Below are 15,786 nucleotides of genomic sequence, written 5' to 3' on the forward strand. Positions count from 1 at the left end.
AATCATTAAGGGTTTTATGGACAGTAAGGATTGTTATGTCTTCTTGGAGAATTGACCTCTTTATCACTATGTAATGCCCATCTTCATCCCTGATTACTTTCTTTTCTCGGAAGTCTGCTCTGATTGAAATTAATGTAGCTACTCCAACTTTCTGTTGCTTAGTGTTGGCATGGTATATCCTTCTCCATCCCTTTACTTTTAATCTATCTGTATTTTTACAATTAAAATTAATTTCTTATAGACAACACATAATTGGGTGTTGTTTTTCTCAACTTTGCTGACATTCTCTGGTATTTTAATTATTATATCTAGACCATTGATGTTTAAAGTGATTAGTTATATAATTGGGTTAATATCTGCCATATCACCATGTATGAATAACACATATTTCTGTTCTTTGCTCTTACTCTTCCTCCCTTTTCTTTAATTATCTTCCACCTTTCTTTTTTCTGCCTTATGGTTTTGAGTGTTTTATATGATTTCAGTTTTTCCTCCTCCCTTTTTTCCAATTTTTAAGTATTTACCCTGACATTTACACTGTAAGTACACCTCAAATAATACTGCACTGCTTCATGGTTGTGCATATGCTTCTTTTCAGTCCCTCATAACATTGCTGTCCTGCATTTCACTTATCTATAAACTATAATCGCCTCGTACATTGTCGCTATTATTATTGTGAAGAAGCTGTTATGCATTACATCATGAAATAAAAAGATTTGCTTTTATATCTTCCATTTATTCCTTCTCTAGCACTCTTGCTTTCTTTACATAGATCCAAGTTTCTGACATCCATCATTTTCCTTCTTCTTGAAATGTTTTTAGCATTTCTTTTTTTTTTTTAAGACTTTATTTATTTATTTGACAGAGAGAGAGACAGTGAGAGAGGGAACACAAGCAGGGGGAGTGGGAGAGGGAGAAGCAGGCTTCCCACTGAGCAGGGAGCCTGACGCGGGGCTCGATCCCAGGACCCTGGGATCATGACCTGAGCCGAAGGCAGACGCTTAATGACAGAGCCACCCATGCACCCCTGTTTTTAGCATTTCTTGCAAGTCAGGTCTACCAGTGAGAAATTCCCTCAATTTTTGTCCAAGAAAGTCTATTTCTCCACCATTGAAGGATAATTTTGCTGGAAACAGAATTCTAGGTTTGTGGGTTTTTTATTTCAATGCTTTAAGTATTTCCCACCACACTCTTCTCTATTGCATAGTTTCTGAAGAGAACACAGATATAATTCTTATTCTTGCTCCTCTACAGGTAAGGTGATTTTTTTCCCCCTCCATCTTCTTTGGAGATTTTTTTCCTTGTCTTTGATTTTCTGCAGTTGAAATATGATACTCCCAAGTGTGTTTTCTGCCCTGCTTGGTGTTTGTCCTTCATTTGGAAAGTTCTCAGTCATTATTACTTCAAATATTTCTTCTGTTCCTTTCTCTCTCTATTCTCCTTCTGTAATTCCCATTACATGTACATCTTTTGTAATTACTCCACAATTCTATGGGTCTTCTCTTCTGTCTTTTTCATTCTTTTCTCTCTTTGCATCATACTCTTGGAAGTTTTTATTGACATGTCTTCAAGCTCACTGATAGTTTCCTCGGTCATGTCCAGTCTACTGATGAGCATTTCCTTTGATTCTTTTTTATAGTTTCCCTCTCTCTGTTTACATTACCCATGAATCTTGTGTATTTCCTTAGAACTGTTGGCATGTTAATCATAGTTGTTTCTGAATTCTCAATCTGGTTATTCTACCATCTCTAACATACATGAATCTGGTTCTGATGCTTGTTCTGTTTCTTAAGACTGTGGTTCTTGTCTTTTATTGTAACCTGAAATTGGTGTGAAAGTTGGACATGACGTACTCACTGGCTGGGAGTTAGTTAGGCTGTGTTTACTTTTGCAGTAGCTGTGGTGTTGGAGGCTAAACCTTTCTTATTTATTTATGTCTCTGATGTTGTATTTGGGTTTCTGTGGAGACTTCTACTTAATATAAGATCTGAGAGGTGCAGTTTTCAGTTGTTTTCTCCTGTTTTACAGGACCCCTGTTGCTGTGGTGGTGAGGGGAGGGTGGGAGGGATGCATTCTAAAGTCCTGTGATTAGGTCTCAGTCTGTTACAGAGCCTGTGCCCCTCAGCTCTGACTTTTGCAAGTGCTTTTCAGTTCGCCTTCCCTGCTTTGATGAGATGGGGATTGGGTTGGATATTTCTTTTCTTCTAGGTAAGTTAGGCTCTGGTAAGATAGTTTCTTTTGAGGGCCTCCTTGTTAAGAATAACAGAATGTTCTGGTGTATTTCAAAATGGCTGTTTTTTCTTTCCCCCTGCTGGAAGCATTGGGAGAATTTTTCTCCATCTTTACTGTGAGAACCTGGTAGAGCTACTGGAGGTAAAACTCATAAAAGTGTGGGGACCCCCACTCCCCCCTTAAACTGGGCCTCCCTGGAGTTTCCAACTCTCAGATTTGGCCACACTGAGCCTCCAATTTGTCAATTGCAGTTTAAATTTTCCTACCTTAGTGCTAGTCTGTACTGGAGAGTTCTGTAAATTGTGATTCTCTGTATTTGCCTGCTTGTCTTTATATTTGCGGGGGCAGCAATTTGCTCTGTGATCTCAGTTCTCTGCTGGATATAAGAAGAGTTTTGATTTTTAGTTTGTTGAGCATTTTACTTGTTGTTAGGATGGAATAATGCCTTCCAGGCTCCTTATATGTCAGAACAGACACCAGAAGCCTCCATTATTTCCTGTTTTTACAACACATTTTCGCCCTCTTTTCCGTGATGTCCCTTTCTTTCGTGCCCTAACAGCTCTGACTTTTCTTCTCTGTCTTCCTTTTTATCTCTTCATCTGGAAGATCTGCTGCTGACCCTCTTCTCACACTGCATCGCCCTTCCCCAGTCTCCTTCTACAGCTTTAACTAACACCTGAGCAATGAAGCCTCAGTCTTAACTGAGTGTCTGACATCTTATGGGCACTTCACAGTCAGTGTCTCCAGAATTGAATTTATTTTCTGTGACTCCTCTATCCTTCTCTCACAACTGCACCCCACCCTCCTTTCTTCTCCCACAGACATACCCACCCTCCCGTCTTTCTTTTTCCCTGCGTAGTGCTCTGATTAAATGACTCTGCCATCCCATCCATCTGGCTCAAGCCAGAAACTTGTGTGTTATTCTAGACTATTCTTTCTCACCAGTCCCGAAACATTTCCATCTCAAGGAAAAACAAATTCATATCTGTCTGCCTCCTCATCCTTGATTCACTGCCTTTGCTTATGTTTAGACCCCAGTTTACCGTCTGCTCTCCCTGCCTCTCCTGCTTTCCTCCCTCCATACTGTCAACCTTGCAGTGTTCCAGAAAGCATCAGATTGCTTCTCTGTTGCCTACAAAAGCAGTCTCTCATGTTTCCCAATCTGTAAACAATCCACTGAGAGTGAACATACTGCATTAAAAATTCTGTTTAGATTTATTTTTATTTCAACTTGTAAAAATGTATCCTTTTTTTTGTTTTGAAATATAGTAGAACAACAACACATGAATATAATTTATAAATATACATATATTAAGGTTGAATACTTAAAAATTCTTTTAATGATTGGGGTACATAATCAAAAAGTTGAGAGACCACATGCCTATAATATGAAATCCCAATCCTTCAGGTTTATGTCTGAGGCCCTCAGTTCTCTGGACCCTGCCCATGTGTGTCTAGACTCCCCTCCCTCTCTTTTCCTGTTGATCCCCTGCATCATGAACTGGCTCGTGTTTAGCCACTGGTTTAGAAGTTTCCAGGCTGTTTCATGACTTCACACTGTTGCTTCTCCCTGGAATTCCCTTATTACTTCTCCCTGCCTTCATTCCTCATCCCCACCCCACCCAGCAGACTCCTGTTTCTGAATTCCTTTCTGCGACCCCTTACTGTTTCTACCCTCTCTTCCACAAATGAAGTCATCACACCCTCTTGGTGTCCCGCTGTCTGTGTCCTTCATTCAGTCCTCTGACCGTGTCTCTAGCAGCTACTCTGCTGCCGCCCCAGGCTAGGGAGACCAGAGTTGTCTGTCCACCTCTCCGCCTCCTTCACAGTGAGCTCTTTAGAGACAGACACTCCTCTCATTCCTTACCTCCAGCAAGCAGCAGGTTTATTGACAGCCTGCACAAGTATATGAATTAATGAGTGAGGACACTGAAGAAGTGATGTGTCTTTCACCAGTGAGCTTCTGTTTTTATGAAAAATTGATCAGGAATTAAGTTGTAAACTTGCGGATTTCTATAGTCAAAATCTCTTTTGTGGTATAATTTATACATGCTCACTAAATCCAGTCGTCCATTTAGTAACAAAAATACGTTTGTCTGTGTTCTGTGTGAAAGTTTATATGTATTTTGTTTTTATTTTAATTTTTCTTGAAGTATAGTTGACACACAATGTTATGGTAGTTTCAGATGTACAACATAGTGATTCGACAAGTTTATATGTAATGCTATGCTCTTCACAAGTGTAGCTACCTTCTGTCACCATAAGTATATATTTTGTTAATTCCAGAGAGTAGAAATAGAATAAGCACCTACTGTTACTCTAGAGCCATTCTTTCTAGCTGTGGTCATAAAGTTTGCCTGACCTAATGACTCAAAAGTGACCATTCACATCACATATTCTGGATGTGCTTTGGCTTATGTTGGAAGAGGACATAAAAAGCCATTTTTGAATGAAGAATAATTAATTTTGCCATTATGTTATGCTTCATTTAAGGTATATAACTGTAAAACAGATGAATTAAGATCTGATGGTTTATGTTACAGAGACTTTTTCCATTAACAAATATTTTACTAGAGATAGGATTTAAATTCACTTAGTATGCCTCAGGACTTGAGTTTGTTTACTATTTATGTGATATAAGTCACAATTTTTTAGAATAGAACATATTTCATTATAGCTCACACTGGTCAGATTCTGTCTGTAGGTATGCATAAAGGATTGTGTGTGTGGTGTGGGTAATTGAGATAGACGGATTTAATTAAGTCAGTGCAAGTAAATAACCTGAAAAGGATGAAGTTTAGGGAATGGTGTGTTTATCTTAATTACTCATTACTGATATTACTCTTACTACTAAGAAGTACTACTTACTACTGTTACTACTAAGAGTAATTAGACTGCCTTTCCTCTGAAAATCCCTCAAAAGATAGAGATGTACCTTTTTGTTTTCAGTCCTTTTTTTTAGCTACCATGATCCTAAATTTTAAATGAAGAGTTAACTGAACTTAAGAAATTGAAGTAAACAAAAATGTTATTGAACCTCTTTTCTTTCTTTTAGGTATAATATTGAGCCCAGTTTATATTGCCCATTTTTCTCCCTTGGAGCGTGCATGGAAGGCCTAAATATTTTGTTTACCAAACTCTTAGGAATTACGTTATATGCAGAGCAGCCTGCAAAAGGAGAGGTATGGTGTGAAGATGTTCGCAAACTGGTAAGCATTCAGTTAGTGTGGAGTTGCACTCCCTTATCTCTTGGGTTTGGAAATCGAGTTAATAGCAGTTTTATCTTCAGGGCAGCTTTGCCCTGATGGAGCATGTCTCACCTTATTTCTGTTTCATGAAAAGTCCGGGTCACCGCTTCTCATTTATAAAAAAACATTTTTCTTTAAAATCAGTTGTTCCCTCCAACTGATAGGAACATATAATAGCAGAGTGAATTCTCTGAAAGAAATTTTTTTAAGGACTTGACAGAAAGTTGAATCTTTTTATGCCGACAAATTCTTGTTAAAGAGAAATTTGTCATTACTTTTCATATTCCTGCAGTGTGCAGTGTCCCTTTTGGTTAATTCCAGAATTCACTGCATCTGTCACGTTTCTTTTTTTTTTTCAACCCCCTTCCCATCTTGTAGGAGCTTATTATTTGCATAATATATTGATTTATATCCCGTGTTCTAATGTTACCTCAAGCCTGGCGTCTACCCCTTCTCCTATTAGGGCCCACTTTATTTGAGATATCAGTATGTTTTTCTTTTTTTTTTTTTTTTTAAAGATTTTATTTATTTGACAGAGAGAGACACAGTGAGAGAGGGAACACAAGCAGGGGGAGTGGGAGAGGGAGAAGCAGGCTTCCCGCGGAGCAGGGAGCCCGATGTGGGACTCTATCCCAGGACCCTGGGACCATGACCTGAGCCGAAGGCAGCCGCTTAACGACTGAGCCACCCAGGCGCCCCTGTTTATTTTTTCTTGATAAGATTATGAGGATTTATTGACTTATCTCTCACAAAGGCTTTGTGTTGTTGTTATTCTGTTTTACTTTCTGCCTATATGCGTACCACACTGTACTCTGTTCACTGTATTTCAAGGAAAGAAAGCTGTCTGATTGTCTCCTGGCTGTGTTCCGTGAGAGTGGAATAGGCATGGTGATAGAACTGAAAGGCTAGAGTAGGAGCACGCTTTATCCCCGCACTGATTACCTGAGTATCTGTGCATTATGTACTTCACAAAGTCGTGGGGACTGATAGAGTGCAGAGATACAATGAAAGAAAAACTGGTAAGAGTGAAAGGACAACATGCAAGTAATGAAAAGCTTCCCCCATTGCAGAGTGTGAGCCCACCAGGTTTCCCCCGCTACGGGGTGTGGGCCCCCCTTGGGCAGCGCTCTTTGCCAGTTTTGTTCACTGCTGGTATCTGAATGCCTTGATACATTCCAAGCACCTGCTTGGGGCTTAAGAGATACTTGTTGAACTAATGAATAGATGGCCTGCACGAAGTTGTAATGCATGAAGCTGAGGTTCTCTGTGCAGAATCCTCAAGTTGTGACAAGACAAAGGAGGCGAGCTGGAGGCCAGCTGTTGAGCTCTTCATAAGCCGTGTGTCTTTTATAGGCCCAGTTTGAGGGAGGAGCATAAATAATGATGTTACTGATCTTCACCTGAAGCCAGAAGCAACCTTCTGTTGTATCTGAATTCAAGGGTTAGCATTTTGGGGCATATGTCTACATTGTAATAGTTAGATCTAGAATTGTTGGAGCCAGCACTTGTTCCCAAGTGTATGGGGAGGTTTGTGAACAGTCTGAGGAGCTGGGTTTCGTCTTGGTGTCGTGGGGCACTGGCAGTTGGGACAAAGGGCTCAAATGAGGAGGGTTTCCTCTCCTGGACAGAATCCCCAAATCAGAATCTTCTGAGAGATGAGGGGACAATAGAATCTATTTCTAGGTCATGTGGGGTGTAGAAAGTAATAAAATGTCTATAGTTATGGCTATGGATGTTTTATATTTAGATTCTTGTTAGGGATGTTTTTCCACTTTTAGAGTTTCTGATGGCTTCATTCACCGCTAAATGTAATTTTTTTCCAGGCTGTTGTTCATGAATCTGAAGGATTATTGGGGTATATTTACTGTGATTTCTTCCAGCGAGCAGACAAACCACATCAGGTGATGCTTTATGTGACTTTATGTGACTCAATGTTTCCAAGACTCAGTTTCAGTTTCCCCATCTGAACAATGAGAGAGCTGCCTCAGGGGTTATTGTGAAGAATAAGTGATACAATGTATGAGAATCTCAGCCTGTTAGAGAAAGTCACTCCAAATTCCTCCCTTTGTGATAGAGTTCATTGCTTCTGAGTGATAAAGACAATAGATATGAGAAGTGTCTCCCACTTCATTGCCCAACACAGAAGGGGTTCAGTAAACATTAGTGTCCCTTCCCACAGTAGCTTAGTGTCTGTCCCCTTCCCACTTACTTGTGTACAGTTGAGCATGTGGATCTAAGCTGGCATAGCATCACCTCAATACGTATTTTTGGAGTGAATGAATGAATGAATCAACACAAGCACAAGGTAGTATAGGTGTTTTAAAAAACTTAAAATTTTAGCAAAATAAAAAATGTTAGGAAAAAGTATCTATAACTAAAGAGAAGAATAGAGTTAAGGTACATTTGACTGAGATGTCTTGGTGTAATTTTATATTCATTAAGACTATTTTATTCTTCAGGTCACCTAATACTTTCTTCTCCGGTTATGTTTTCTGATTATTCCAGGATTGTCATTTTACAATCCGTGGAGGCAGGTTAAAAGAAGATGGAGACTATCAGCTCCCAGTTGTAGTTCTTATGCTGAATCTTCCCCATTCCTCAAGGAATTCACCAACTTTATTAACTCCTGGAATGATGGAAAATCTCTTCCATGAAATGGGACATGCCATGCATTCTATGCTGGGACGTACTCGTTACCAACACGTCACTGGTGGGTGAGCCACGAAGAGAGGACTTCTGTTTAACAACCATCTTTTAAAAACATGTGTTTTATTTTCAATTGGAACAAAAAGCTCTTTATTTAGAAAATCTTATCTTTTAACATTGTCAGGTGGTCATTTATTGCAAGTTGCCTCCCCTTGTCCTTCTAGTTGTTATGCAGCCTGATCATCTGACATTTTTCTGCTTCCTTGCTAACAGTTCTGACTGAGGACTGTCTCACTTGTCTTCTGAGTTTGCACTTTTACATTTTATCATATTTTATATGGAATTGAAGTTTTTGGCTTCAACTTTTTCTTTTCCCCCCATTTTAGGGACCAGGTGCCCTACTGACATAGTGAGTAAGTGAAAGAATATTGCCTCTTTTTCTCCAAAATCAGTTAGAATACATATTAAGGCATGTTGAAAAATATTTTCCTATTCTTTCCCCCTGTTTAAAATGACAGTCTTTCATGCTGGTATGTGGCCATATTTGATGATATTATATTGTAGACTTTCCTCTTAGTTGTCTCATCTCTGAGTCTTAAGCTCACTATCCTATATGGTCAGCTTTAAGACCACCTGCTACATTGCTTTCATTTAGTGATTTATTAACTAACTTTGTATAATAGTATTTTGAGGGAGAAGAAGATATTTGAAAAGACTAGAGATGAGCTGGACAGAATCATAAAATGTCACCAAAAAGTTCTTACAAGATTTGTTGCTTTAAGTTATTTTAAGTTTAAAATACTGCTTTTTTTGCATTGACTTTATTATAAGAAACAATGGTTTTAAAAAAGGTACTTTTAAAACAAATGAAGGGTATGGATAAAGAAGAAGTCGTATATGTTTATACTATGGAGTAGTACTCAGCTATAAAGAATGAGAACTTGCCATTTGCAACAACATGGATGGAGCTAGAGGGTAATATGCTAAGTGAAATAAGTCAGACAGAGCAAGACAAATACCAGATGATTTCACTTATTTGTGGAATCTAAAAAACAAATGAATAGACAAAAAAAACCCCCCAAAAACCACCAGATTTTTAAATACAAAGAACAAACTGGTGGTTGCCAGAGGGGAGGGCATGGGAAGATGGGCGAAATAGGAGAAGGGGATTAAGAGGTATTAACTTCCAGTTATAAAATAAGTAAGTCATGGAGATGAAAAGTACAGCATAGGGAATAGAACAAACAAAAAAGTGAAGGATAAAAGCATTTGGTGAGAGAATTCGGTGAATTAATATAAATGGTATATTAATTGTAAAAATGTTTTAATTTGTGTCTCGTGTATAGCCCAGCATAGCCGAGGACGGATTTGTTTGTAGAGGGTGTGAGCCATTGCTTTACAAGGTGTTTTATCCAGCTGTGCAAATATTTTGTTTTACTTCTGATATATAGGAAAATATATGGGATTATAATAAACTTTTCTGCAAATATGTACAATAATTTTATAGAAGTAAAATACTGATTTAATGAATTAAATCTTATCGTAGTTCATCAGAAGTCCAAATAAGTTTTAAAAGAGTACATAAAAGGTAAGATAAATATGTTGATTTGATTCATGCCAACTTTTTTTTTCTTTTCCCCCCATTTTAGGGACCAGGTGCCCTACTGACTTTGCTGAGGTTCCGTCTGTTCTGATGGAGTACTTTGCAAATGACTATCGAGTGGTTACCCAATTTGCCAGACATTATCAGACCGGGCAGGTAAGGGAGAGCACTACCACGGTGCCGTCCTCTGCGTGATGGCGGTCAGCTTTCCTGGCCCGCCGCGTAATGTGGAGCTCCTCAGAACTGTCACCCTCTCTCAGTGCCAGAATCCTTCCACCTTATTTTTATTTTATTTTATTTTTTTGCCAGCCAGTAGGATCACAGTGTTGACAGATAGCTGCTCTGTATTTTATGCTACGTCCTCGCCCATTTAGTCCTCACCACCATGCCCTGAGGGAAGCGCTTCCTTCCTGTTTTGCAGAGGGGAAATGAGCAGACTCTGTAGAACAGGCCTTCAAACCTGCCTCACTTCAAAAAAGCCAGTGGTCTTCCCTCTTTCGTTTATGCTTCTGAGTATTTGTTCTCTTGGTCTAAAATTTTCTGTTGTTTTGTAAAGCTGAATGGCCTGGCCATATTTTCCCATCATGCCTTGCACAAGAGGTCTGAAAATTCCTCAGCTTTAGGGTTTCAATTTCAATAGTTGGATTTAGAGTGGAAGTTTAAAGATTTTAAAATTTTGTAAAGTAGGAAGACAATGAGAGATCTCTTATAACGAGTTAGCCGTAACCATGACTGTCGACATAGTGCAGTTTACTGTCCACATGTACTTTATGAAAGATCTTCTTTCCCTTCTCGGAGAACTGTGATTATATAATATCACATAGGTTAGTGTTTCCCCCCTTAGACAGTACCTCCTTGAGTGCAGGTGTGAAATTATAGTCATCTTTGGATCCTTAGCACTTAGAATCCCACAGCACATAAGAAGCGCTAAAAGAAATTATAAATGAAGGAATGATGGAGTCAGAAAAAGCACCAAACCCACCTTTTGTGTGACCCTTTTTCTAATGTGATTTGGTCATTTCTGATTTTTGGGCTTGATTTCATCTAACTGTTCTTGTCAACTGTAGAATAACAGAGGAGTTTCTGGCTAACTAATCTGACTGGGTCTTCATCATAATCTATCTCTGTTATTAAGGTGACAGAATTGAGATATTGGTGATCAATTGTCCAGGTGTCCATTAAACCACAGAGATAACCCGGCCAATAACAGAAACACAAGCCATCGAATAATAGCACAAACTGCCCAGGGGTTCACATTTTGGGGTTTGGGAATGATCAGGAATACCTGATTAAGTCCCTCCTTTTGTGCTTGCTCCCCTGCCCCCCTGCATCTGTTGTAGGGGAGCAGAGCACGCCGCATGTTGGGGCAGAGCTACACCCACGGTGCACAGGACTGTGAAGGAGAGCCCTGTGAACTTTGCCGGGGGTGCCGGGAGAGGCTTCATGCAGGACATGCTGGAGGAGCCAGGTTTGGAAAAAATATGTAAAGGGGGCCAGTCAGCTCTCAGCGGCCTCTTTCCATCTCATTAAAATATAGTTATGGAGAACAAGAAGGACATACATATGTCCTTCAGTCAGGAAGTAGTTACTGAGTTTTTATTATGTACCAGGCACTGTTCTCAGCATCTGAGAAACAGCCAGGAGTAAATGAGACAACATTCTAACACTCAAGGTCTTTAAATCTCAGGGGAACTAAGACAGAGCTAAAGACAAGGTTATTCCAGCCAGAGGAAAAGCCTGTAAAGTCATGGAAAAATCTGAGACCATGGCAAGATGCTGGTAGTGGCAAGAGCAGAAGGAGGAGAAAAGGGAGACAGAAAAAGACACTGGAATGTTCTAGTTTCTTTTTTCTTTTTTTTTTTTTTGAAGATTTCTTTTATTTATTCATGAGAGAGAGAGAGAGGCAGAGCGAGAAGCAGGCTCCCAAGGAGCAGGGAGCCCAATGCGGGACTCGATCCCAGGACCCTGAGATCATGACCTGAGCCGAAGGCAGACGCTCAACCATCTGAGCCACCCAGGCGCCCGGAATGTTCTAGTTTCTAGGATTCGCTCCCAGTCTCTGCAGTCCTCTTGCCCCTACACACTTTTTAATCCCAGCTCATTTACTAGACCACCGTTTGTGACTTGACTAATTTTTCTTGGCAGTGTTTACACTGAACCTTGCTATCACACTTCCTCTTGGGAGTTGTGTCTGGTCCTCCTGGCTCTCAAACAACTCTTCCCCAACCCATTTTCTTATTAGCCTTTGGCAGACAGCTTCCCTGGGTTCCATCTTTGAACTTGTGTCCTTGTGCAGCCCTGAGCAGGGCTTAAGTGAAGGCTTGCAAATATGTAGTGAAGCGATGGTGAGGGCCAGAATGAAGGCATTGGCTGTGGGGGGCCTGGAGAACCAGAGTTCAGGAGCTACTGGAGACTTCATTGGAAGGATTTGAGGCTAGTTGGATAAGAGAGGTGAGAGAGGGGAATCAAAGATGGATGCTCTATGAAGAGAGAATTCTGGAAGAGGTCCAAGTTTGAGGAAGGAAGACACATGGCTGTATCCATGGGGCCGTTAGTAATACAACTCTGAAATCCAGAATCAAATAGAACCTGCAACATATGGGGGTAATTGGCATAGAGTTGGCGGTTAAAGTATGGCCCGTGAGAGAAAAGCAGGAGGCATCTGAAGAAGCAGCATCACCAGGAAAGAAGCTGTCTGAGGAGCTTAGATTGCTAAGGGAATCTGAACAGTGAGGAGAACACATAGAGGTCAGAGTTACTAAGGAACGCGCCATGAGCCTCTCAAGAGTAATACTTAAAGCTAAAAAGTTAACTCTTGGCCTAAAGTCAGTTTTAAAAATGTTATCTATTTACAGAACAATCAAAAGAGCAAAGAAAGACAAGAGCCACTGCTTGGAGGATAGTGTAATGTCCTAAAAGAGGACAATTCTTATTTTATTATGGCATTCTTCCAGAAGAAGAGCCATTTTTGAACAAGAGAGTTTCAAGAAAACAATATTAAATCCAAAAATGCACTTCAAACTAAATGAAACAGGAAAGAAGCAGTAAGCTGCTTTGAATTAATTCAAGTTTCAGACTCACAAGCCATGTCCAGTGGGCTAAAGGGACTTGCAGACACAGTCTCTAAAGAATTTAAAATAATTTTGCGATCATATGGAGAATAGAAAGAGTGCCAGAAGGGAAGGAACGTGTAAATGCCTTGAGTTTCACAAAGGGCTTGCCTCTTCTTGTCACTAATTAAGATACCAAGTGGCTAGATGATTTCATTTTAAGGGCAATTCTAGCCTTAAGGACAAGGAGTTAATTCCCTAAAATCCAAGGCTTTGTAAATAAATGACATTAAAGCCCATAAGAATAACAGGGTTGCATCTTTATGCTTCATTTCCTATTCTGCTACATATTAGGAAAGGATTTTTTTTTCTCCATCATGTGGTATATTCCAGAGAACTCTCAGAGTAAGGATAATATATCAGTGACTTATTAACACCTACAAGTTTTTTATCTGAGCTAGAGCATGGCATAGCCAATGAATTCCTTGTGGTCAAGGAATGAGAAGTATGCTTATCAGATTTGCAGGGGCTGTACAGCTGTCAGAGATAACAAATGCCAGAGGTGCTCATTTCAGATTCAAAACTGTCTTGACAAGCTACAACATCAAAGCTGAAGTGGAGTTTCTTGTCAATTAATCTTAAAATTAATAACTCAAGTAGAGGAGGAGTACAGACTTGGTAGCGGCTCATGTGAAAAACTCCCAGGTTTTTGGACATGGTAGACTGAACCTGAATCCACAGTCTGGTTTCCCCACCAGTCTCCTTACGGCTCAGGCTACGTTAAGGACCTGTGCCATCTGAGGAACTGAAGGTTACTGTCTCACTTCTCTTCTTAGAGCTTCTTGCTTCCCACCTTGAGCTTAACCCCTTTCCAGTTGCTCCCAGTAAGTGGACAATTATCTGCAGGTGGCTCCACGCTTTTGGAAGCATGATCCTTATTCTCCCTTAAACATTGTAAGATGCAACTTATTTTTAGTTGTACTAAAAATATTGTAAAAGTTACCATCTAAACCATGTTTTAGTGTGCCAGTCAGTGGTATGAAGTACATTCTTATTTTTTGCTCCCATCCTCACCATCCATCTCTAGGACTCTCTTCATCTTACAAAACTGAAGTTCTGTCTCTGTTAAACAACTCCCCAGTTCTTCTCCCCTGGCCCCTGGCAACAAACTTTCTACCTTCTGTCTCTACGAATTCAACTACTCCAGGTACCTCGTATCAGTGGAATCCTGCAGTATTTGCCCTTTTGTAACTTGGCATAATGTTTTTAAGGCTCATCATGTTGTAGCCTCACTCAGAGTTTCCTTCTTTTTATTTTATTATTTTTTTTTTTTATTTTTTATTTTTTTTAAATATTTTTATTTATTTATTTGAGACAGAGAGAATGAGAGAGAGAGAGCACATGAGAGGGGGGAGGGTCAGAGGGAGAAGCAGGCTCCCTGCAGAGCAGGGAGCCCGATGTGGGACTCGATCCCGGGACTCCAGGATCATGACCTGAGCCGAAGGCAGTCGCTTAACCAACTGAGCCACCCAGGCGCCCAGTTTCCTTCTTTTTAAAGGCTGAATAACATTCCATTGAAATGCATAGGTTACATTTTGTGTGTCTCTTCATCCATTGATGGATGCTTGGGTTGCTTCCGCCTTTTGACTATTGTGAATAATGCTTCTGGGAACATGGGTTTAAAAATACCTGCTTGAGTCTCTGTTTTCAGTTCCTTTGCATATATACCAAGAAGTGAGATTGCTGGATCTTACAGAAATTCCATTTTCAATATTTTGAGGAACCACTCACTATAGAGTTCTCCACAGTGGCTGCATCATTTTACATTCCTACTTTGTGCACTGTTGAGCACAGGTTCCAATTTCTCCACATCCTCGTCAACACTTGTTATTTTCTGATTTTTTGATAGTAGCCATCCTCATGGGCGTGAGGTAGTGTCTCATTGTGGTTTTGATTTTCATTTGCCTAATGACTAGTGATGTTGAACATCTTTTTATGCGCTTTTTGACCATTTGGATATCTTCAAAGAAGTGTCAGTTCAAGTCTTTTGCTCATATTATAATTGGATTGTCTGCTTTTTTGGTTGGGGGTTGTAGGAGTTCTTTATGTATTCTTAATGTTAATCCCTTATCAGATATATGATTTGCAAGTATTTTCTCCCATTCTGTGGGTTGCCTTTTCAGTCTGTTGATTGTGTCCTTCAATGTACAGTTTTTTCTTTTGTTGGCTGTGCTTTTGGTGTCCTATCCATGAAATCATTGCCAGATGTGATGTTATGAAGCTTTTCCCATATGTTTTTTCCTAAGAGTTTTATAGTTTTTAAGTCTTATGTTTAGGTCTTTGATTCATTTTGAGTTAATTTTAGTAGATGATACAACTTTTTTTTTCTTATTTTAGTAATTTTGAAACATCTCTTGTTAGCGATCTATTTATTTATTTAATGGCCCCCTCCCCATCTATTATAAAATCACAAGTATATATATTTTTTTCTTTTTTAACAATTATTGCATTCCTGGATTCAAGGAAATAAGATAGTCTTAGCCCCTATCCCAAAGGTAAAAATGCTAAGCACTTCCATAATGTAGTCTAAAAGCCTGATGCTTGACTCTCATCCCTATATATTCGCATGAGGAAACTAGGCTGTCTCTGACTCTTAGATTATTTGGAGTATCCAGAGTTTTTCTCATTGTTAATATACAGGCAGGGATGAAGATCAAATATATATTTCTTATATCACAGTATCACACCACCCTATTTCCCTTCAGCAGTATCTGCCTCTGTCCCCTTTTGTCCATAGTTTCCAACCAATAATCTCTAAACCCCCTTACCCCCCCCCCACACACACTTGCATTGTTTCCATTTTTTCCTACAATACCCCCTCTGCATATTATATGGAGCAGGCAGCAAACCCAGTGTATTTCAGTTCGTACTTGAGTATTTTTGTTCAGTGTGGGATGCCATGTTCTGCAGTAACATTTTTGAGCTAGAAAACATTCTGAGGAGTGGC

The 15,786-nt window shown here is 39.7% G+C and overlaps 1 protein-coding gene across 1 annotated transcript in view; it reads left to right on the forward strand.

Moving 5' to 3' along the window:
* Positions 1-15,786, forward strand: part of LOC110570250 (mitochondrial intermediate peptidase) — a 190,048-nt gene that overhangs the window by 65,605 nt on the left and 108,657 nt on the right. The window contains exons 11-14 of the mRNA XM_021678231.1: positions 5,288-5,441; positions 7,304-7,381; positions 7,986-8,190; positions 9,776-9,885. Of these exons, the coding sequence (XP_021533906.1) occupies positions 5,288-5,441; positions 7,304-7,381; positions 7,986-8,190; positions 9,776-9,885 (547 nt within the window). The remainder of the gene's footprint in view (positions 1-5,287; positions 5,442-7,303; positions 7,382-7,985; positions 8,191-9,775; positions 9,886-15,786) is intronic.

Source organism: Neomonachus schauinslandi, chromosome 3 (assembly GCF_002201575.2).
Source record: "Neomonachus schauinslandi chromosome 3, ASM220157v2, whole genome shotgun sequence".
In the NCBI taxonomy this organism is placed as follows: domain Eukaryota; kingdom Metazoa; phylum Chordata; class Mammalia; order Carnivora; family Phocidae; genus Neomonachus; species Neomonachus schauinslandi.